Here is a 22,345-nt window from a genome sequence, read left to right on the forward strand (position 1 = left end):
GCAAAGACACTAAGGGCCTAGCTGGCAGGAGCACCCCCGTTCCAAGATGAAGAGCTGTCCTTAGCATGAGCGCTGACCAGGCTCAGCCAGGTGCTCAGAGCCCCCGCCTCACCTCACCTGGGGCACCCTGCCAAAATACTCACACAGTCCCTGCTCCTTACCACCATCTCTTCAGCCAGAACCTCCAAGGATGGGGCCAGGGCATAAAGATTTGGGGAAAATGTCTCGGGTACATTTGATGTATTACCCTTCCTGAGCTCCATGTGGCCCAACCAAGATGGGGGCACACCTGGATGCCTGATACCTTCACCCTGCACCACTATAAGAAACCCCTGGGGTGGGCCACTGAGCCCAGCTATGGCTTCTGGGAAACAAAGGTTAATGTCAGTTGCCAGGGAGGCCTTGACACCAGGTCTGCTTTGTGACAGAGTCACCAAAACAGCCAGCACCATTCCCGGGGGAGAAATGGGGACTGGCCCTTTGTTGGATTATCCATGGACTACCTCCCCAGAGGGGCTTTCCCTCACTCCCCTGCTCCTCCCCTGGGCCATAGTAGGTGACCCTCTGAGCTCCTAGGACTGTTACCCTGGGCCAACCACAAGCGAGTCCAATGCCAGCCTGATCCCAGAACAGACATCAATGCCCATCTGTGGAAGAAGACTGCCACAGGCTCACCCTCTGCAGAGCGCCCCTCTCCACACAACTCTCTCCCCAAGACCAATTGCTGTGTTGACACCAGGCCAGAAGCTGCCAGATGATAACCTATGGTTTCCAAGTGCTTTCTGGAAGGACTTCCTCAGGCCTCGCCCTGGTCAGAATAGCCCCAACAGCCTCTACATCCTCCTTCAGCTGTCTTGGGCCAGCTGCTTGTATATTGAGTCCTGGAAGCTGACTCAGCCTGCATCCCCATCCCCAAGTGGCAAGTGTGTAATAAAGTGCCCTTGGCGGGGCCGGTGAGGGAAGGCTGGGGCAGGTGGGGTCCTGTGTGTCCCACCATCTCTGTGAAAGGGCGGTCCTCACATCTGCCCCGTGCTGATGAGGCCAGGCGTGGGCACAGGCCTGACAACGCCGGGCGGAAAGGAGCAGCCATTAGCACTAATGAGGCAGGCGGCCTGAAAGCTTTTTACTTTGAAGCTCCTCGTCCACCCAGGGAACAGTCCGTTCGGCCACCTTGGCTTCCAGGAACCCCAGGCAGAAAAGGGTGCGGGGGCAGGAGCAGGGCTGGGGTTTTGGAGAAGCCTGGAGGAAGAAGGGGGAGGAGAGGTAGGGCCAGAGATGGAGGCAGAGGGCCTGCTTTTGGCTAAGTGGGCTTCTCCCCTCCCCTCTCTCCCCTCAAAAACCCAGGGTCTAGGTCTCCACCCCAACCCCACCCCGCTCTGGTCACTGGCCCATCACCCCCTCCAATGCCCTTGACCCAAGTTCCTGGAAGCAAAGGGAACATGCCATGCGTAGGGTCTGAATGAGCATCTCCGGGGCCACAAATTAAATTAAGTGTTCAGGGCCGCCTTCCTTGTTATTGCTAATGGCTCCAGCCTACCCATCCCCATTTCCCAGGTCCCTGTCCCGGGGAATGAATGTGGGGGCCCTGGGCACCCTATCTTGTTCCCAAACTTTGATTGGTTCCTGGAGACCTCACTCCAAACTGGAGATGGGTACCCCTCTTATAGAGCCCAGGTTCCAGTGAGAGAGGCCTGAACTGTGCCCCCACCGTCTGGGGGGGCGCCCTCATGCCCTGGCTGCAGGGAGCAGTCACGTGTGGGCCCTTCATTAGACCCTGCCATATAAACCGAGGGCATGGGGTGGCCAGGAACTCTTGGGGCAAGGATCCAGCAAGCAGAGGTAAGTCCTCAGGTTGGGCAGAGACTCCTACTCTCTAGGGGTCTTCTGTCTGGGATAGGGCACCTAGAGGGTGTTCTAGGGATGAAGAGGGACTAAGTGGTGGGTCTTCCTGCTGAGCCAGGCCATGCTGACCACAGTGCTGCTGAGTTGTGCCCTGCTGCTGGCAATGCCCACCGGGCAGGGGGCCCAGATGGGCTTGGCTCCCCTGGAGGGCATCGGAAGGCCTGACCAAGCCTTGTTCCCAGAGCTCCAAGGTCAGTGTGGGCAGGGGTGGGGATGGGTGGGGCCTGGACACTCTCTGGCCACTAACTATTCTGCCTGGTATGAGCCCTCTTTCCCCCTTCCCAATCCCAGGCCTGGGAGGTGGGTGTCTTGTGCATGGGGTTTTCTGTCCTCACATCATCTGTCCCAGGCCTGGGCCTGCAGCCCCCGCTGAAGAGGACAACGGCAGAACAGGTGGAAGAGGCTCTGCTGCAGGAGGCAGAGGCCAAGGCCTTGGCAGAGGTAACTGCTCAGGAAAAGGGCTGAGGCCACAATCTCTGGGTGGGGGGATCAGGCATCAACCTCCATCTCCACTTCGGTGACCCTCTCACTTGGGGTGACACTGCAGACCATCCCTCCCCATGCTCCACTGACGTCCCGCCTTGATTGGGTCAGGTCCCTGAAGCTGCCGCTGAAGGCCCATGTTACCCAACCCCTGCAGGTGCTAGATCCGGAAGGACGCAAGCCGCGCTCCCCGCGTCGCTGCGTAAGGCTGCACGAGTCCTGTCTGGGACACCAGGTACCATGCTGCGACCCATGTGCCACGTGCTACTGCCGTTTCTTCAACGCCTTCTGCTACTGCCGCAAGCTGGGTACTGCCGCGAACCCCTGCAGCCGCACCTAGTTGGCCGACGTCGGGGTCGGGGCTGGGGCAGGGGAGCGACAATAAAGGATGGGACCAACCCCAGGGTTGTGGCGTTATTTCGAACGTGACCGTCGGAGGGGGGAGGTCATGGCAGGGGCAAAGGTGTCTCCAAGCCAAGACACCACACACACATCCCTACCCCAGGGCCTGCGCTGTCCCATCATGAGTCACTTACATGCATGCTCTTAGAGTGCCAGGCGTCGTTGGGAGAAGCAGAGGAGGGCCGCGCTCCTACCCTTGAGAATCTTATATAATAAATGAGGGGAAGGGAGGGCGCAACGCAGCATAGGAGCTGTAGCTCCCAGCAGGCTAACAAAACATTAGGTTCCAGGGCCTGCTTGCGTTAACTCGACGCGTGACCCGCAGCGAAGCCTTCCCCTCACCGGACTTCAGTTCCTTTCAGGGGAAGGCTGATAACAGTCTGGAATATTTCCAAGCATAAGAAGCGCCGCCCACTCCCATCTTTACTCCTCTGGCCGCCACAGCACCACGTGCACCAGACTCGGGAAATCTAGAGTGAAGGCCCAATCGAATCCCCGCGGCCACGGGCGCCACCACGCGGTCGGCCTTGGACACTCCAAGCCGCTCCCGCCGAGGAGCAGGAGGCCCTCTTCCCCTCAGCGCGCAGGCGCCAGTGGGCGGTCCCCAGCCCACACCTGCGCAACCGTTCCGCGAGAAACCACCCGGAAGCCGGGCGCCGCTCAGAGCCCCGCCCCGTTGTGGTCACGTGGGCCGCTTGCGCGTCACCTGATGCGCTTGACAGCCCGCTGCGGGCGCCGCGTCAGCTGATCTTGGAGTTGTGCTGCGTGCCGGCAGGTCCGGGTCCTCCGGTCCAGCCGCCCCCGCCGCAGCCATGTCGTTCTTCCCGGAGCTTTACTTCAACGTGGACAATGGCTACTTGGAGGGACTGGTGCGCGGCCTGAAGGCCGGGGTGCTCAGCCAGACGGACTACCTCAACCTGGTTCAGTGCGAGACGCTCGAGGGTGAGCCGCGGGGCCGGGCTGCGGGGCCTCGAAAGGCCGGCAGGGAGGCCGGCGCGGGCCTGAAGGTTCTGAGGTTTGGGAGTAGAAGCTGGGGGTTCTCGAAGGGCCTGAGAGGTCGGGGAACCGGATCCGGGCCTGAGAGGCCTGCTGGGAATCCGGGGGCTAATGGCGGGTGCGCCGGAAGGGAATATACCTCCATTTGCGGCTCCGTGTGGGCCCAAACGCAAACAAGGCTTTAAGAACCGCAGTGGTTCGCCTCTGCTGGGGCCACTTCTTCCCCGTTCTGCCCACCATGTAGTTTGGAAGAGAGGGTCTCTCGGGAGTGGTTAGCTGGTGTGAGATGTGCTCGTACAAGCCTCTTTACCCTGACGTAGCCAGAGAGCTGTCTCGTGGCAAAGCTTAGGGAAGCTAAGCGGAAAAGTCCCCGGCTTTCCCTCCCAGCACATACACCAAGGGCTTTGGGCTCATTGTGTCTTCACGTTGGCCTGCGCAGTGAGCCTTTCTGGGGAATTACTGAGCCAGCTTAGCGAGAGTTTCCTCCCATCGCCGATCCACTGGCTGAGCGGTCTTCTGAAGGCACTGTTTGGGAGAGCCCTGAAAGTCGGGAAGTTCATACACCTGTATTTGACAATAATTCCCACTCGCTCCATGAGGAAACCCTGTTCAGACAGGGTTTCCTAGCACAAGAATGGTGAGAAGCTGAGTTCCACTTTTTCTCAGGACACACAGCTCCAAAGTGGAATTGACTCTGTGAGGCGCAGCATCAGATTTACTGAATTAGAGACTTCCCTGATTCCAGTCTTCTCTTCCTCCTCCCGCTACCCACCGCCGCCCCCCAGGTGATAGTGAAGGGCACAGTGGCTGGGCTGTGAGTTCCCATCCCTGACCTCCAGGTTATATCCTCGAACAGAGGTACTGCTAGCCTCCTGGTTGGTAGCTGGAGGGGGAAGATGGCCAGATGATTCGCCTTCTGGAGAAAATTTTCTCATCATAAACTTACTGAGGTTAAAAGTGAGCTCAGTTAAAAAAACAGTTATGTACCTTGCAAATTGGACCCGTAATGTGAAAATAAATACCTTTAAGTTTTAAAACTTACTGCAGTTCAAATACAATTGTGGGCATTATGGTTTTAACATAAATGTGCAAGAAAAGTTTTTCACCTCCCTTATGAGAGTGGAGGTGGGGACGGAGAGGAGAGCACTTTAGGGTGCTGGGTTGTAGGAACTTGACAGCAACCTCATTGTCCTCACTGTGGCAAACAGAGGAGAAACAGAGAGAGGCTGCACAGGGCAGGGCTTGGCACACAGTGGTATTTAATGGGAGTTTTGTGGACTGATTGGGACTGAAGGAAGATCTTTATTTGCATAAATCTGAATGCGGACACCATTGATTACCAACTGGCATTTGGTAAACTTGTTTCTCTTCTAGGCTTTCCTCACTCCTGCTGCCCTCCTACCCCACCCGTGTAGAGCTTCTGGGGGCACGGGGTTCCCATCTTCCCAGCAGACGCTCCATAATCCCCCATAAACATGTTAAGCCATTCTTCCTACAGCACTGCTCACACATGGTCCCCTTGTGGATCACCATCCAGCCCTTTAGTGTGACATTCAGGATTCCCTCGCTCTTTCACACATGTTCCTTTCCTTCATGCAAGCCATCCCCCAGCTTTTGGTGCACATTGTGTGGTGGACTTTGAGCTTTCAAATCTGACTTTGAATCCCAGCCGCACCAATTACTGAATCACTTTAGACAAGTTATTTAACATCTCTGGGTCTTGGGTTCATCGTCTGACACATTAACAGCACCTATCTCACAAGGTTGAGAGATGTCAACAAGTTATTATGTGTAAAACACTTAACTCAGCACCAAGCACAGAATAAGTGCTAGGTAAATGTTAGCTCGTTTCAGTATTATTTGCACTAGCCATTTTCTCTGCTTCCTTCTTACTCCCGTGAAACCCAGTGATTCCCACCCTTTAAGGCCCAGACCCAGTACCATCCCATCTTAGAACCCCTTTGTGGACATGCTAGGCTAGAATGTTGTCCCCCTCCATCCAGTTGCAGCTCTTGTGTTTGTTTGTGCTGCTTTCCTAGAAGTCTGTCAACACAGAGTTTGAGATTCTTGGGACTCTAGGCTGGAGATGCTCAGGACTTTCAGGGGCTGGAGATAACCAGAGGCAGGAAGGATTGACCAGAAACTCCACTTGTCCTCTACAGAAAGGCCTTCTCTGCTCCTGAAGGTCACCCCAGAGGCCTGACCTCCAGCCCTTTGTTGCTGGGTGTTTTTGCTTCCTTATCTCCAGGGAAAAGGGAAAGGGGGGGGGGGGGGGGGGGGGGAGGTGGGAAGGAGAGACCAAGGAAGCCTGTGGTCCCTATGAAATCTGTAGGTGTGTCCTGAGATGATGAGGTTTCCAAAGAACATGTTTTAGAAGTGGAACAGTTTCCAGAAGGCTCAGGACTTTGGGTGGAGGGTGTTTATTTGTTCTGCAAGGTACAGGAAGTACATATAGACGCTCCACCACACCGTAGCCTTCCTTCTTGGCTTCTACTCCATCAGGGCATCTGCTACTGACCTCTTTTGCTAGAACTCAGCCTCTTAGGACCACTGAAGTCCATGTATCCTCCATTGTCCATCTTGCTTGATTGTCTCTTTTCAGAGGTAGGAGAAGGTCCTAGCCCTTGGTGAACTGAGGGGACAGAGCTAGGTGGTCACAAAAGCTCTTTTCAGCTCTGAGTGTTTTGGATGTGTTGAGTACCTTCTAGAAGTTGGGTCCTGTGCTAGGGACTTGTGGGGAAGAGGAGGTGGGTCAGAGATACACAAAGAGAAATCATACAGGATTACTTTGAGTGTTTTCACTCATTCCACATATACTTGTAAAGCACCTCTTTTATGCCAGGCACAGCAGTAGGGTCTGAGGTACTTTGTTGAATGATGTTCCCCTTGACCCTCACAGTCTGGGGGTGGAGGTCAGTGGGGCCAGAAGACATTAAGAGATCAGTGTAGCATAGCGGTTACAGATGTGGGCTTACTACTGCACGTTTCTGTGGCCATGTAACTGCTCTCTCCTGAGTTTCATCATCCGTAAAATGGAAATAATAATAAATAAAATGATACGTATCTTTACTGATGGGGTGGTTGTGAAAGCTAAACAAGATAATCCCTGTAAAACACTTAGCATGAACTTGGCACATGGTAAGTACTGAGTCAGTGTGCTAGCTGCAGTTATTGTTATTTTAAAGCAAAGGAAATATATAATTGCATATTAAGGGTGTTACCTGTGAAAGGGACAGTGGAGAAATGATAGAGAATCAGAGGGGAACTTTCTGTAGAGAGTGTGGCTGGTTCAGGCCCTGCTGAGGAAGGATATTCGAGCTGAGGTGTGGACAATGAGGAGCCAGCTGTGCAGAGAGCTAGGCCAGGGATGGGGTGGAGTGGGGTGGGGGACATTTCGGGCAGAGCGACCAGCATAACAAGGAGAAATAGTTGGGCCAAACAGAGGGACCAAAAGGAGTCCTGGGTGGTAGGGTGCGGGGGACAAGAGCACAAATCTGCTTGGAACCCAGACCCTTGGTTTAAAAACATCAGGCTGAGCCCAGGGGAGGAAGCCCCTGGCCCCTCAGCACTGGGTGTGGAGGCAGAGAGAGTGGTGGCAGGGGCACCACCTTCCACAGAGGCCTGCCGAATTTGAGGTGGTCGGATGTGACTAAGTGAATGTATTTCAGATCATGAGGAACATATGTCGTGCTAATTCGATGTTCAAGTCTTCGTTTGCTCATTCAAAAAACGCTTCCTGAAGGCCTACTGTGTGCCAGCTTCTGTGCCTCATAAGAGAGCCAGGCAGGTATTTCAGGTATTACCATAGTTCTGAGCTTGAACCCTTAGCTTTGACCTTGGCTTCAGCCTAAAAGCATTGCTATTAATTTGTCTGACTGGCTGCTGGGAATACAGGTATGAGTGAGACTCTGGCCCTGCCCTGCAGAATTTCCCCTTTCCTCTTTTCTCTTTAAAACTATTTATTATGGAAATCATTAAACATATACAAATTAGAGGGAATAGTATAACGAACCTATAAGTAATAATCACCTAATTACAACAGTGATCAACTTTTGTTGTTATCAATCTTGTTTCAGTAATAGCTGCATTTATCCCCCCACTCTCAAATTATTTTGAAGTAAATCCCAGACAGCATATCATTTCAGCTGTAAATATTTTGGTGTTTCTAAAAAAGATCATGATTTTTTTTTTTTTAACAACCACAATCCGATTAGTCCTCCTTTAAAAGAAACAATAGTTTTTGATGTCATCAAATATCCATTTCGTGTTTAGATTTGTCTGTCTCAAACGATTTTTTAATACAATTTGTTTCAAGTGGGGTCCAATTATGATCCATATATTTCAATTGATTGATGCTATCAGAAGTCTTTTAGTATATAGGTTTTCTGTCTCACTTTTCCTTTTATTTACTGAAGAAGCTGGGTCTTTTAATTTATAGATTTTCCTTCCATCTCTACTTTGCTGATTATATCCCTCCTGTATAGTTTAACGTGTTCCTCTGTCCCTTGTTTTTCCTGTAAATTGATAGTTAGATCTAAAGACCTAATTAGATTCTGGTTCTATTTTTTTTAAACAATATTTAATAGATGACATTTGTGCTTCTATTGAGAGTTGTTTCTCTTTAGTTGTTTCCCTTTTTATGACATAGGAACCATTGACATTTATTGCCTAGAACCATTATTTCATTAGGGGTTGCAAAATGGTGATATTTTAATTTTATGTTTCCTTCTGCAATTGCTAGCTTGAATACTTCTATACCTGGAAATTGCCAGTAATCAACTACTTGGTTACCCTGAAATACAGTCTGTATAGGAGAGGCAGGATAAATGCTTAATTCTTTCCCATATTTACTAGCTTCCAAAATTTTGAGTTGGTTTTCCAACATCCTCCAAAGATGACTCATGAGGTTTGTTTGTTCTTCTTTTTGTTTGTTTAGTATCATAACACACTTATGGATTTTAATATATTTGTTGTGCTTCAGTCTTTTAACTTTATCAGTGCTCAAATTGTCCTTTGGCCAGTGGGAGCTTATACAATAGGCTGCCTGTTGTATAAGTTTTTTGACATAACCCTGTAGCCTTCCTTACTACTGAGATGACAATATATTCTAATGTTATCTTGTACATTTGTTGACCCAGACCTAGAGTCATCGTTTCTCTTAGGGGACCTGATTCTTTTTATAGGAAAATGATATTTAGAGACCAAAATCTGAGTCCAGGGGTTTCTCACTGTTGCTGAGTTGGTCATTATTCCTAGGATTTTTCTATGAATTAGCTCCCTTCTTACTTAGAAACTTGGAAAATACAGAGAAGCCTATGGCTTGCTGGATTATGCAGCTGTAACTCAGCTGATGGGTACCAGATGCCAGTTCCTAATTTGGAATGGGGGCTCCCCCTGACACTTGGACCATTCAGTACATATCCTTCCTGTTGTAAAGAAATATGCTTAGCATTCAGAAGGAGGAACCCTATGATCTTCTCAACTTCCATGTGAGTTAGGTGGTCCCGAGTGATTGTTTTCCTCAGCCAGTGAGTTAGATGCTCAGGGACTATGATTGAAGAGCTCACATGTGTGATATGCTGGTTCTTTCAGAACACTGTATCCCTCTCTGTTCTGAGTCACTTGTCTTTTGTTCATTACAACATTTCCTTCTGCATTTCAACATTATTTCACAAGACACAGTCTCATATAGGAAGAGGAAAGTGAGACTCCTGGCTGGCCTTGGCCAAATCACCAGTCACATCAAACTGCAGATACAAACATAGATGGTGTCTCCAGGAGTGGCACTAATTAGCTGTTAGTGGCACAGTTAGTTATTCAGCACTAATTATAGTATGGCCAGGAATGTGGCTGGAAAGAGATCAGCTTTGAAGGATTGCAAAAACCACAAGAAGGGCTTTGTCCTGAATGCAGGGGATGGGAGGGTAAAACTACTGGACTTGTACTTCAGAATGTACCTGCAGTTTGAAAAGTGTTTTGGGGGTCGGGGCCACACTGAAGGTGGGAAGAACAGTCTGCAGAATCTTATATAAGTAATCCAGGGCAGAGAAGATGATGGCAGCCTGTCTTCAGGCATTGGTAGGGAGCATTGTGGGGTGGGGGTGGGGATTATAGGAAGAGGAGTTGATAGGATTTGAGGGTTGGATAAGGAGACTGAGGAAGAAGGAAGAGTCAAGGCTGATGTCTCCTCTCTGGCTTAGGCAACTGTGTAGGTGGCAAGTGAAATGATAGTGGACTGTGGAAGGAACAGGTTGGAGAAAGAGTGAGAAGATGGGATTGAGGGATCTGTGAGCCATCTGAGTGAAGATGTGGAGACTACTTTTGCTGCTCAGGTGTGAGGTCTGAGCTTGGGGAATCAGGGTAGAAGTGTGGCCACTGACCCCAAGAGAGAGCATAGAATCAAAAGAGTAGAGGCCCTAGATGAGACCCTCCCCGCATAGGGCTTCCGTTAAGCAAGGATAGGGCAAAAGATGGTCCTGCCAGAAAGAGCAAAGGCATCCCCTGAGAGGTTGGTAGCCCCAAGAGAGAAAAAGAAGGGGGTGGTGACTGACAAACATGACCAAGAGATTGAAATAAAGTCAGACAGTTCTTCATTTGGTTTTGCCATTCAGAGGTCATTGGTGACCTTAATGAGTACAGAGGAGAGCAGGGCTAGAAGCTGACAGCAGTGCATGGAGTGGTTGGGCAGAGACAACATACAGACAGAGCAGAGCTCACCAATGAACTCAACTCACTGATGAATCCCTGCTCAGCCTGTTACTAGCTTTGTGACCCTGGGCAAGTGGTTTATCCTCAGCTGCATAATGAGAGTTTTTTTTTTTTTTTTTGCGGTACGCGGGCCTCTCACTGTTGTGGCCTCTCCCATTGCGGAGCACAGGCTCTGGACGCACAGGCTCAGTGGCCATGGCTCACGGGCCCAGCCGCTCCGCGGCATGTGGGATCTTCCCAGACCGGGGCACGAACCCGTCACCCCTGCATCGGCAGGCGGACTCTTAACCACTGCGCCACCAGGGAAGCCCCAAGAGTATTTTTTAAATTAATTAATTAATTAATTTATGGCTGCATTGGGTCTTCATTGCTGCATGCGGGCTTTCTCTAGTTGAAGTGAGCAGGGCTACTCTTCATTGAGGTGCACGGGCTTCTTATTGTGGGGGCTTCTCTTGTTGCGGAGCACGGGCTCTAGACGCACAGGCTTCAGTAGTTGTGGCTCTCGGGCTCTAGAGCACAGGCTTAGTAGTTGTGGCGCGAGGGCTTTGTTGCTCCGCGGCATGTGGGATCCTCCCGGACCAGGGCTCGAACCTGTGTCCCCTGCATTGGTAGGCGGATTCTCAACCACTATGCCACCAGGGAAACCCACAATGAGAGTATTAATAGGATCACTCTGAAATGTTAGTGACATGTAAGCACAGGGCCTGGAGCCGAGAGAGCAGTCAGGGAAGCCAGCTGCTCCCACTGTGGTCATTCCTTCCTGTCACTCCTGGGAGGCAGGCACCATGCTGGGCCTCGAGTGGGTAATGAAAACATGTCACACAGGCCTTGCTTGGGTGCAGGTGTGCCTAATGGACAGACTGGTGGACATCAAAACAGCACTGAATGTCCAGTAGGCACGTGGTACACTTTGGGGCAGTGGGAGCATGTGAGGAGTAGCAGTTAAAGGGTACAGGGCTTCTTTTTGGGGTAATGAAAATGTTCTAAAATTGTGGTGATGGTTGCACAACTCTGAATATACTAAAAACCATTGAATTGTACATTTTAAATGGGAAAATTGTATGATACATGAATTATATCTCAGTGAAGTTGTCACACACAAAAAATTAGCCAGGTCAAGGAGTGGGGAAGAAGGAATGGCATTAGCAGTCTCAGAAACGTGAAACTGCATAGAATATCAGGAGAACTTTGGGAACTGGGAAGAGAGAGTAGAGCATGTGTCGGGTGTGCAGGGCTGAGGGTGGATAGGCGCATTGGGCTGGTTCATTGAAGGCCTTGGGTGCCTTGGAAAGATACATAGCTTAGGAGGGCTGAGAGTTGTGTTTAAAAAAAGAGAGAGAGAGAGAGAGATTCTTCAGTTAGGTCAAGGTCTGTGTGTGGGAAATGTCTTGCTTAAGAGTTTATGTTCTTGCCTGGAAACACTTTGTTCCATTTTGTTTGTCAGAGGAGAATATATCGATTTGGTGAAACTGCGTGACCACGGCTTAAACAGCAAGACAAGCTTAGCTTGGTCCAGAATTCCTCAGAGTCAGATGTGATCCAGAGGAAGAGAGAACAGGGTTCTGACAATCCAGTGACCACAAACACGAGAGAGGAGCTTGGGAGGCGTTGGGGGAAGGGTGTACACGTGGAGAGGGTTTGCACTTGGACCGAAGGGAACAACTACATTGAGTCTCTGAACTGTGAGAGCCTGCGCCCACACACACCTGACGTTTTCCCCTCAGTGTCTCATGGCCCATGTTGTCCCGACTGCCCCAGGCAGTGGCATTGCTGTGTGAAGAGGCATTTCCCCCCTACCCCCAGCACCCAATGATTGATGAGCTGGCATGGATTGCTGGTGGTGACTTGACTGTTCCTCTCCAGCTGGCTGCTGCTGCAAGAGGATGAGGCCCCAGAGCAGGGGTGGAGGCGAGGGGTAGGCAGGAGGCAGGTCTTGCTGCCATGAGCCAGCTTGGATTTGATCTGTCAGTAGATGAAGGAGGGGGGAATTGTGAAGGGGACGAGCGTTGGTGGTGTGATGTGAAACTTGATGTGGGGCTCAGGAGGTTGGGTTTAGGAGGAGCCAGGCTAGAAGCAGGTGCTATTCCAGCTCTCTGGGTGAGAGAATGGGGCTCAACTGGGGCAGGAGTGGCACGTGGGCAGAAGAGGGACTGGGTCAGAGACCAGCTTAGGGCATGAGACTGATAAGATTGGGCCAGTCTGCCTTAGGTATGGTGGTGAGAGGGGTTAGAAGTTAGTTAGAAGTCAAATGTCTGGGTGGGTGCTGGAACTGCTTCTGAGATGGGGACCACTGGAGGAGGAGAAGGTTTGGGGCATGGACAGGGTGGTGGAGGAGGAGGTGTTCTATCTCAGAAGTGCTGAGTCAGAGTGTCTGAGGGAGGTGGCTGTGTGGATCTGGAGCTCAGGGGAAGTAGCACTAAAGATACCAATCTGGAAGTCATCAGCACACTGGCGGCCGGCAGCTCAGCCCACGCCCTGCCATCTGTTGGCTTGCAACCAGGGCAAGCCTCCCTTGGAAGCCTGGTCCTGCCCACAAGTCCTGCCAGGAGGCTGGAGAGCAGCCTTAATGGCGGGCCAAGTGGACATAAGCGTGGCCTGAGGAGGATACCTGGCGTGGAGCCTAATTTGGCGAGCAGAGCAGGGAGAGCCACAGCCAGGGATTCCCCTCCAGATCCCTGCCGTGCCTCCTGCATGACTGGGCATGGTGGTTTCTTTTCTTTTTTGGTCTCCTTTTTAACTAAACATAACTTGAAAAAAAATTCCAAAAATAGAGTTGGTGGAAGGGTGACTTGGTGTAGATCCTTGGGGGACAAGTTTTTACTGCCTTGTTTAAACATTGCATGTATATGTGCTGTGTGGCCCTATATACCCAGTTACAGGATCGTATCCCCTAAATTAGCACAGGATGGCACATACAGAGGTGTTCACACCAGCCCTGTTGGTAACTGCAACCTGTTAGAACCAGCGGAGTAGCCGTTGATGGCTTTGGTTAAATAAATCATGGTCTGTGCTTACAGTGGAATACTATTCCAGTGCTCAAAAGTGTGATGTTCCCTGAAGACTGATTTAGAAACATCTCGCTAGGTGAGAAATTGCAAAGTGTTGCATGTAATATAGTCCCATTTTAGTAGAATGCCAGGTAATGTGCACATGGAAACGTGTTTGGAAGCATAGGCAACAAGTCTAGAGTGGCAGCCTCTGCAGAGAGGGATTGGAAAGGCTGGGAGGGGGAATATGTCAGTTTTAAATTTTACGTACCTTCCATTGTTCAAATGTGTCATAGTGAACAAATGTTTTATAATTTAAAACATCCGCTAAAGATATGTAAAATAAAGGAAATTTGAACATACAGGCGAGCAAAGAGAAGGTACTTACACCCATCCGCCATCCAAGCCAAGACCCCTGCTGGTGACCCTGGAGTGTTCTTCCAGATTTTCGTTCACAGCATTGTAGGGTTGGTCTGAGCCTTAGGGAGCCCCCATCAAGCCCCTTCTCTTTACACCAGAAGACTCAGTGTCCAGGGGATGCATGAGGGCCAGGGCCAGATACTTCATGTCACTCAGACTAGAGCCCCAAAGCCCCTGTCCACGTGCAGCTCACCTCTCACCTGCCTATTTTTCTCTCTTTCCCTTGTCGCCACTTCCCCATCGCTACTTCTTGCTTTCCCTTCACTGATTACATCTTGCGCTAGTATATACTTTAGCCTGGTTTTATCTGGGAAGCTGTTTATGGTCAAGATAGTCCACACAGGAACTGATAACCCCCGTTTCATAAGCCCTGCCCCAGAGTTCATGTCAGAACTTGCTCTGGTGGGTGTTAACACATTTGTCCTCGGATTTACTCCCTGATTTCTTGGGCCTGGTTTCTGAGGTGGAGCCAGTGTCTGAACCTGTGCTTAGGACCTTTTGAGGTGACCTCAGCACAGGCAAATGTCAGTCATCCAGGACCCTTGAAGATGAGGCTTTCTGGGTGACCAGGGTTTCTGTATGGAAGAGAGGGAAAGATCCAAATTTTGAACATTTTGCATAAACCCATTCTGGAATGTATTAGTCTCACTTTCTTGCTTTCACAGTGGCACACACTAAATAAACATAGCAGACTTTCTCCCGAATTAGGGCTGTTAGACTTGAAACGAGATGACACCAAACCACTGTCCCTGAGGGCCCAGCTCTGCCTCCAGTAGTTTGTCCCTGGCCCCCTGTGGTCAGAGTGCCTGCTACAGCACCCTAGAACCTTTTCTTACTTGTAGCTGTTGTTGTGCTTTGGGTTCAGCTGTTAGATGCCCTCCAGCTTGTTGGAAGGGTCAGCATTAAGAATGAACAGGTGTGAGGACGTGATGCAATGGTCTGTCTTGTAAATCACCTCTGCCTGCTCAGAGTCAGGACCCTAGGGCCTCTCTGGGTCACCAGGACCTTTCTTGAGTTGTTTGTGAGGCCAGGCATCAGGCAGACCGTGGCTCCCTTTCTGGCCAACTGTGTGACACTATGCATGTGATTTAATGCCTTGAAGCTAGTTTGCCCACCTGTAAAATGAAACAGAAATCACTTGCAGTTGTTAGGACTCAACAGCACATGCCTAGCCAGAGTGAATGCTCAATAGATATTTGTATGATTGGATGAGCAGCAGGTCTTTATTGGCACTGGCAGGGGGCCAGAGTGTGGGCTGTGGGGGAGGGGAAGCTGAGGCCCCCGTCCTGGAGGGGTGCACCATGTTGTAGATTGTCCTGTTTCTGGGTTATTAAGCACTTTTTGTTGTTGTTGTTACAGCATTAAACATTAGAGACAGCGGGTAGAGAGCTGGATAAAGGGATTTGGAGATTTGGAAGCGTCTGGCCGAATTGGAGGACAAGGGTGGAGAGAGCTGAGGATGACCAGGCTTCCTCTGTAACCTCTTCAGTTTTGCCCCTCAGAAGGCCCCTTGCTTCACTGATGCAAGACAGACCAGTCCCTCATGATCAGACTCATGCTCGCCTTGTCTCCATTCTGGCTTTCCCGACTCACGTCCACCTCAGTCCTATTCTTGTTCTTTGTGACACATTTCTCCATAGCTCTGCAGGTGCCTGCAGCCTATTCCCTCAGGGATCAACGGCTGGGGGAGATGCAGACCAGGAGTCTGAGGCTGTTATTAAATCGCGTGGAGCCAGAGCAGAGCCTCTGGCTGTTGACGGTGCCATCCTCCCTTTGGCCACAAGGTGGTGGAACAGGACCATTCCGCTGCTTGAGAGCCAGGGAAGGGGGTGTGGCCGGATCCACTGGTGCATCTCCTCTGCTTCTCTGTGCAGCACCTGCTTTTAGCCGCTGTCCCTTGGGACTCTGCCCCGGGGCCCTACTTCCCTCACCCAAGCCCCAGTGGGCCTTCCCGGATTAAGTAGGGCTCAGTGTCTCCTGTCTGTCCATCTCTTCCCACCCTCACCTCCCTGTGCCCCAGCTTCCTGGGTTAGGAAGGGGAAGGCCAGGGAGAATTCCCTGATGCTGTCCACCTTGTGCCCAGTGCAGCCTACTCCAGCCTTGACCACCAAGCTGTTCTTGTTTACTTCCACGTGGGTCGTGCTGGCAGTCCTCAGAGTCGGAGCGGCAGCTTCAGCTTCAGCTTCAGTGTGCTAGCTATGAACCAAGGGTCTTGGTAGCTCCAAGTAGGAGCTTGAAGCTGCTCAGGAGTCAGGGCCACGCTTCCTAGGCTCCCAGAAGCACCATCCTTCCCCAGGTGGCCTCCACTTTGGTCCTGCTACTCTGGTCCCTCCAGGAGACAGAAAATTCATCCTCAGGACAGACTCCTCTCCTCCAGCCTTCTTCAGCACTTTGGGAACATGTAGGGGTGCATGTGGCACATACAGGTACATGTGTGTAGGATGACTCTGGAAGAGGCCCAAATCAGGCACCCCAGACTCTCTAGAGTATAGGTACATACAGTCATGTTATCAGGTAATTGACAGCTCTCCACCCTGCACCCCGCTTTGGAGGGGTCTTTCCATTGGCCTCCCTGGCTTCTGCCTCATCCAACACTGACTCCTTAGTTGATTAAAAAAAAATAAAAAAAACTAGCCTGTGTGGGAATATTGGCCTTCTTCTTTTAGAGGCAGGAAAATCAAGGCCCTGAAGGGCCATTTATTAGGCTGGGCCTGACACCTGTTCTGCCCATCTGCGCTCAGCACCCTGCAGCTCAGGGGGCTGGGGTGGGGCTGCCCCCATGTGTGTGGGTGGTCCTGAGGGGTGGCAGGCAGACCTGTGGCGGGGAAAGGGATGTGTGGAGGAACAGCCCTGACTGGGTGCCGGGCACTGCTTTCCTGGCCAACTCTGGCCTGGCCCTGGGCCAGACCTTGTCCCCCCCTTGGCTACTCAGGCAATGATTTTCAGGCTTTGACCTCAGCTGAGGCTTCGTGTTTGGCTGGAGGATGGGGCTTTCCCCTCCAAGGAGTCATCTGTGGTGTCTTTGCTGCTGCAACTCAGCTTTTCCTGCTTGCCACACTGCTCCACAGCCCCGGGTCTCCCCGGCACCTGCTGTGAGCTCTGCCAGGGCTGCTTCCTGGATACCCAGGCCTCTGGCCTCACCCTGAGCCCCTGCGTGGCCCTCAGGGGCTGAGGTCGCACAGAGTCAGTGAGATCCAGGCCTGGTCAGGGTAGAGAGTGTCAGAGTTGGCCAGGCCCCTGGAAGTAACCTTATATAACCCTCTTATTTTACCTGGGAAATTGGGTCCTGGTGAGGCCCGAGGCCTTGCTTATGGTCTCCTGACAACCGTCTTGCTTCTCCTGTCCAGTCATTCTACATTTTTTGATTCTTTCCTTCATTTTTTTCACTGAAGGCTGCCTGGACTATGCCTCTTTGTGCCCGGCCCCCAACTCGGGAAGGGGTGGTCAGGTGAAAGAGACCCTGATTCTGGGGCCCTTGCCATTCCCCCAGGGCTTGCCACATGGTATCTAGCATGGGAATTAAGGGTTGGGAGTCGAGGAATACAGGTGAGCTGCGACCCATGACCTGGCACACAGGGCCCAAGGATGCCAGTCATGGGTCGTAGCTCACCCATTTCCCCCACCTTCAACACTTTAAACTCCAAACGAGATGCCGTGTGGCAAGGCCTGGGGAAAGTGGAGTGCTATGAGATTCCCGAAGCAGGCGACCACCTCTCTCCCAGGGCCAGCCTGAGTGCTGATCAGACTCAATCTGGTGTGTTACTGCTTCCCCTGCGTGTTTCCTGTCAGCCCCTTGAGCGGGGGGTGGGGGGTGGGGTGAGGGGGTCAGGGGTCCTGGACAGGACCAGCTTGGATGCTACTGTTCCTGCCACTTCCTGCCTGGCCCAGGCCTCTTGGGTCTGCTGGGCATGAGTATGGAATGGCTCAACTCTGCTCCTGGCCCGGGTTGCTTGGTCTTGTTTCTGTGAGCTGCAGGGAAGGAGGCTTCGTGCTGAGAACAGCGTGGCTCGCAGCCCCAAATGAGGCCTGATCCTGAGAGCTCATCCATAGGGCCTAGGTCTGAGCACAATGAGTATTTCCATAGCTTGGACTCTAGGTACCGTGGAGCCGGCATGATGCTCCAGCCAGGATCCAGCCTGACCTGGCTTAATTTCACAGGAACAGCAGCCCCTGCGACCCTAAAACTGCTTTCCCCTAGTTGAAGTGAGCTCCATCTTTTCTTGGGGTCCTTCCTCCAAAGGACTATGCATGTAGAACAGAAGCCAAGCATCAAGGGCAGAGAGGATTGCTCAGGCGGTGTGGGCCAGTGGACCCAGGAGCCAGACATGGGCATGAGCCAGCTTTTGAGAAGCTCCCCGCCACAGCTGGCCTTTCCCGGGCTGCCTGGCGCCTGGCCACGCAGGGCCACTTTACCTCTTCTTGTTCAACACCCAGGCAAACATACATCTTTGGGAAAGTGAAAAGAAGCTCTTCGCTCGCAGCCCCAGATCCACTCCAACCTGCCTGCACTGTAACTGTGGTGGTAAGCCTGGAGAAGAAAGAGCTTGTTCAGGGTCAAAGTACAGGGCAGCAGCAGAGGTGTGGGCCCTGCCTCCCAGGGCGAGGCTGGCTCACTTGATTCTCAGCCTGGGCTGTGGAGGGCAACAAGGGAAGCTGCCCTGCAAGCCCTGTGTCTCCTGGGACATGCCAGTTCCATGGGGCCCTGGGTGCGGACGTCCTGATGAGGGGCTATCCAGGCGGATCTCCACTCAGTCAGAGGAGAGCTTCTTGGAACTTGCCCTGGGTGCAGCAGTAACCAGTTCTGCCCCTCCCTTTGGCACGTGGGACTGTCACCTGCCTGGCACCCTCCTGACTGTCGGGTGGGTTGACTTCCTCATGGGCTGTGAGTGATGCTTTCATTCTCCCAGCTGCAGGGACGAGGTGTTCCTGAGGGTAATTACATGTGCTTCTGTCACCACCTGCCACCTGTCTCGGAGCAAGGAGAAGGGTGGTGAACCTTGCTGCCACCTAGACAGCACACATCCTGCTGCCTCCTAGACAAGGGGAGTGACACTCCCGCTAATCAAATCTCTGATTCTGATATGCTGGTGGGTGGTGTCATCCGGGCCACTTCTACAAATCAGCCCCATCCCCCTTCTGCAAATGCCATACCTCACTGAAAGGCCTCCAGTATGAAACAAAATGCCAGCCTAGGGACCTAGGAAGGAGAACTCGCTGTCCTTTTCCTGCAGGATCTCTGCCTTATGCCAGCTGAAACCCAGTAACTTGCATGTGGCCGTGCCAGCAGTAGCCTCCAGGTTCTTCCCGAGACTGCTGGCCCGCCAGCCCGGGGGCTTCCCATGGAGCAACGGCTGCCCTTGGCTGCACCTGCTCCTGAGGACGGCAGGGCAATAGCTCACCATGTGGTGGGTGGTGCGGAGTTGGGTCCTAGCCTCTGTCCGGGTCCTTGGGGTCGGGCTGCCCAAAGCTCTGTATGATCCTGCTCATAGGTGAGGTGAGACATGGGAGTCCCAGATTTTGAGCCCACTTTGTTCATCCTTCCCCAGGAGATAGCAGAGTGTGGCCTGTGCGTGTGCGTGCCTGTGCTGCACAAGGACCCCTGGGGAGAGGACACACCAGAGCCCTGGGGAAGGGTCGGGACCATGGGAAGGAAGGGCAGGGGCACACTGTGGAGCGCTGAGTGGGACGGCCTGAGCAACAGACTGGAGTCAGAACACAGACCACCTGACTGGGACTGAGCCTCTCCATTGGGGAGCTCTGGGTGGGATCCTCTCTGTGGAGCTCTGGGTGTGCCGTGCCATGCTCAGTTTTCTCTGTATAACACTGTCTCTGTTCAGTGTCTACCCTCGGAGGCTGGCACTGCAGGGCCTTTCACCAGGTGACTGGCCAGGAGCCTGGGTCCAGAGATTCCACCTGCTGCTCAGGGCCAAGCTGTGGGACAAGATGTGAACTCAGGTCACTGTGGTCCCAAAGCCCAGGGTCCCTCTCCCTTGTCCCACTAAACCACCTAAGGAGCTATGTCCTGAAACCAGTGACCTGGCAAAGTGGGGCTTCAGAGAGGGGCTGTGGCTGTGCATGGACATTGTCCTGGGCTAGCAAGAGGCCGTGGACACGTCAGTTTGGGGTGGGGGCAATCCCAAGGCTCTGGATGGGGAATGCCAGGCGACACCTGAGGGAGGGGAGGAAGAGCTGGTATTTGATAGGAAGAGTTGGAACCCAGGGCTAGCCAGTTACATGAGGTCTACAGGGAGCCTGTGATGGGCCTGGTAGAGGCCTGGGGATGAGGAGGATGCTTAGTCTGTGCCGCAGCCCCCAGGTAAACCCAGGGTTAATGGTTTCCATGCTGTGGCTCCCACGCTGGGAGTTCCAGATGTGGCGCTCTGACCCTGCAGAGCCAGCCAACCAGTGCACACATCTGCTTTGGAGCTGAGATGAAGAAAAGAGGTCTCCCCCACCCCCAGAGCCTGGGGAGGAGACTCAAACACAGTCCATTTGCTGAGGGGGGGGGTGGTTATGGCTCCATTGGGCCACCAGCCTGGCTGTCTGTCCACATCTGTCCATTTGTCTGAGTTTTCCCTGCTTTGAGCCCCTGGAAGTTGCAGCATTAGAGAGCCCTTAGGGCAGAACGAGCACTGGAGGTAGAGCCCAGGTCCAGTCCCTTCAAAGCAGTCCCTTCACCTGGGCCCAGCAAAGTGGTAGAACAGGCTCCAGGGCTCTACCACCCTCGCAGGGAGTGGCAGGATGGGCACGCTAGGCTCTAGGGAGCATATTTGCACATCTGGTTTCACTCAGCGGGCCTCAATTCCTGAAAACCCCTGAGCTCCCCAGGAGAGCATCGTTGAGTGACCTCTGGAAAAGCAGAAGTGAAGTCTGGGAACACACTGTCCTCTCACACTGTGCCGTGGCCAGCTGGCCAGCAAGGCCCCTCCGTGGGCCATGAGGCCGTGGGTGAGTCTAAAGCAGGGGGCCGCCCCGCCTAGTGTACTGTGCCAGGGCTGCCTCTGTGCCTGCTGGGCCCCTGGGGCAGCGTGAGACCAACCCCTGGCCTGGGCCAAGACCCTCCCTCCCTGCCTCCCTGGGGCCTTTGCTGCAGAGGCTTGGGGACTGGAGACGCCGTGTGCTGCCTGCCCCTGGGAGCCCTGGTGGGGCTGAAAGATCACTTTCAGGGCTGGCAGGATCTGGGAAAGGTTTCAGGAAGTGGATGGGAGGCAGGGCTGCCCAGCTGCCACCTCTCAAGGTCTGGCTGGAGCTGGCTGCCAAGCCCACACTTGGTCCCTCAGAGAGCAGAGAGTGTTGGACAGGCTAGGGGTCTTCATGCCCTCCTGCTAATCAGGGGCAAGAGTGGTAATCAGAGGTGCTAGCTGGGGCCTGGGCTCTGCTGGTGAGGGGTCCTGGCCCAGACGACCTGGGTTGGGGGTTGGCAGGCAGTGGAGGGACAGGTGGCAGCTATGGGGCCTCCTTGAGTCTGGCATGGCCCTGGGAGGAACAGTCATGCCAGGTGGGTGTTGGGCTACAACCTGCCCAGGCGCCTTCAAAGAGCTCAGCTGGATCCTGCTGGAGCAGGGCAATGGTCTTTGACACAGGCAATCTCAAGGTGGACAGGGGTGCCCTGTGGAGGAGGGAGGGCAGGGCTCTCACTTGCCAGGCTGGGGTGTGCCCTCCCAAACCAGCCTCTCTGGCTGGGCCTGAGGAAGCAGCCCTGTTTCCTGGACTTCAAGGGCTTCTCTCGCGGGCACCCTGTGGACTTGCCTGGAGCACTTGCTTGTGCCAGAGATCACAGGCAGGTCACCCTAACCGGAGAATAGCACCGGTAGAGCAGAGAGTCAAGGGCTAAGGCTGAGGCTGTGCTAGGGCTGAGGGTGTGGGGCCTCACAGGCTGGGGAGAGGAGGCCAGGCTCTGGGGCCGCGGGGGCTGCTGGGTAAAGGTGACAGCGACACATTGGAGTTGGAAAACAACACTCTGGTGATGGTATGGAGAGTGGACTTGGGAGCTGGGAGCCAAGATGTGGGGCAGGAGACCAGCAAAAGGGCACCGTGGCGGTGAGGACACCTGAGCGGCCCCGGGAAGTGAAGTTGGGGGGATAGTCACCAGAACATTGGGACAGGCAACACTGGGAAGCAGAGGAGGTCTGGGAGGGTCCTGGGTGGGGTTGAGGGGCCCTGAGGAGCTGGCCCAAGGCCCTCAGGGGAGGCTGCAGGCCACGGGAAACTGAGCTGATTGGCTTCCTCTGAGGAGGGCTTTAGGTTGTACTGCAGAGAGAACTTCCTGACAGCAGCAGCATCTTCTTGGACGTGAGAACTCAGCCTCTGAGGAAGTCTTTTGCTGTGAGAGATCCCGGACTGGCCAGACATTCCTGATGCCGGGCCATGGATGGGAGGATTTGGGGTAGACAGCTGGGCTTGTGGGTAGACCAGAGCAGTCCCCCACGTCTGTGCTAACCAGAACA

The 22,345-nt window shown here is 53.1% G+C and overlaps 2 protein-coding genes across 2 annotated transcripts in view; both read left to right on the forward strand.

Moving 5' to 3' along the window:
- Positions 1-284: 284 nt before the first annotated feature.
- On the forward strand, positions 285-2,788 carry AGRP (agouti related neuropeptide). The gene is made up of 3 exons (XM_029201816.1): positions 285-2,093; positions 2,252-2,343; positions 2,543-2,788. The coding sequence occupies exons 1-3, from the start codon at positions 1,964-1,966 to the stop codon at positions 2,723-2,725; spliced, it is 405 nt and encodes a 134-aa protein (XP_029057649.1). The 5' UTR covers positions 285-1,963; the 3' UTR covers positions 2,726-2,788.
- Positions 2,789-3,495: 707 nt separating this feature from the next.
- The window catches only part of ATP6V0D1 (ATPase H+ transporting V0 subunit d1), a 38,095-nt gene continuing 19,245 nt past the window's right edge, over positions 3,496-22,345 (forward strand). Inside the window, exon 1 of the mRNA XM_029201805.1 lies at positions 3,496-3,729. Within this exon, the coding sequence (XP_029057638.1) occupies positions 3,600-3,729 (130 nt within the window). The 5' untranslated portion in view covers positions 3,496-3,599. The remainder of the gene's footprint in view (positions 3,730-22,345) is intronic.

The sequence above is a fragment of the Monodon monoceros genome, unplaced genomic scaffold (genome assembly GCF_005190385.1).
Source record: "Monodon monoceros isolate NGI ecotype Baffin Bay Population unplaced genomic scaffold, NGI_Narwhal_1 Super_Scaffold_10, whole genome shotgun sequence".
NCBI lineage: Eukaryota > Metazoa > Chordata > Mammalia > Artiodactyla > Monodontidae > Monodon > Monodon monoceros.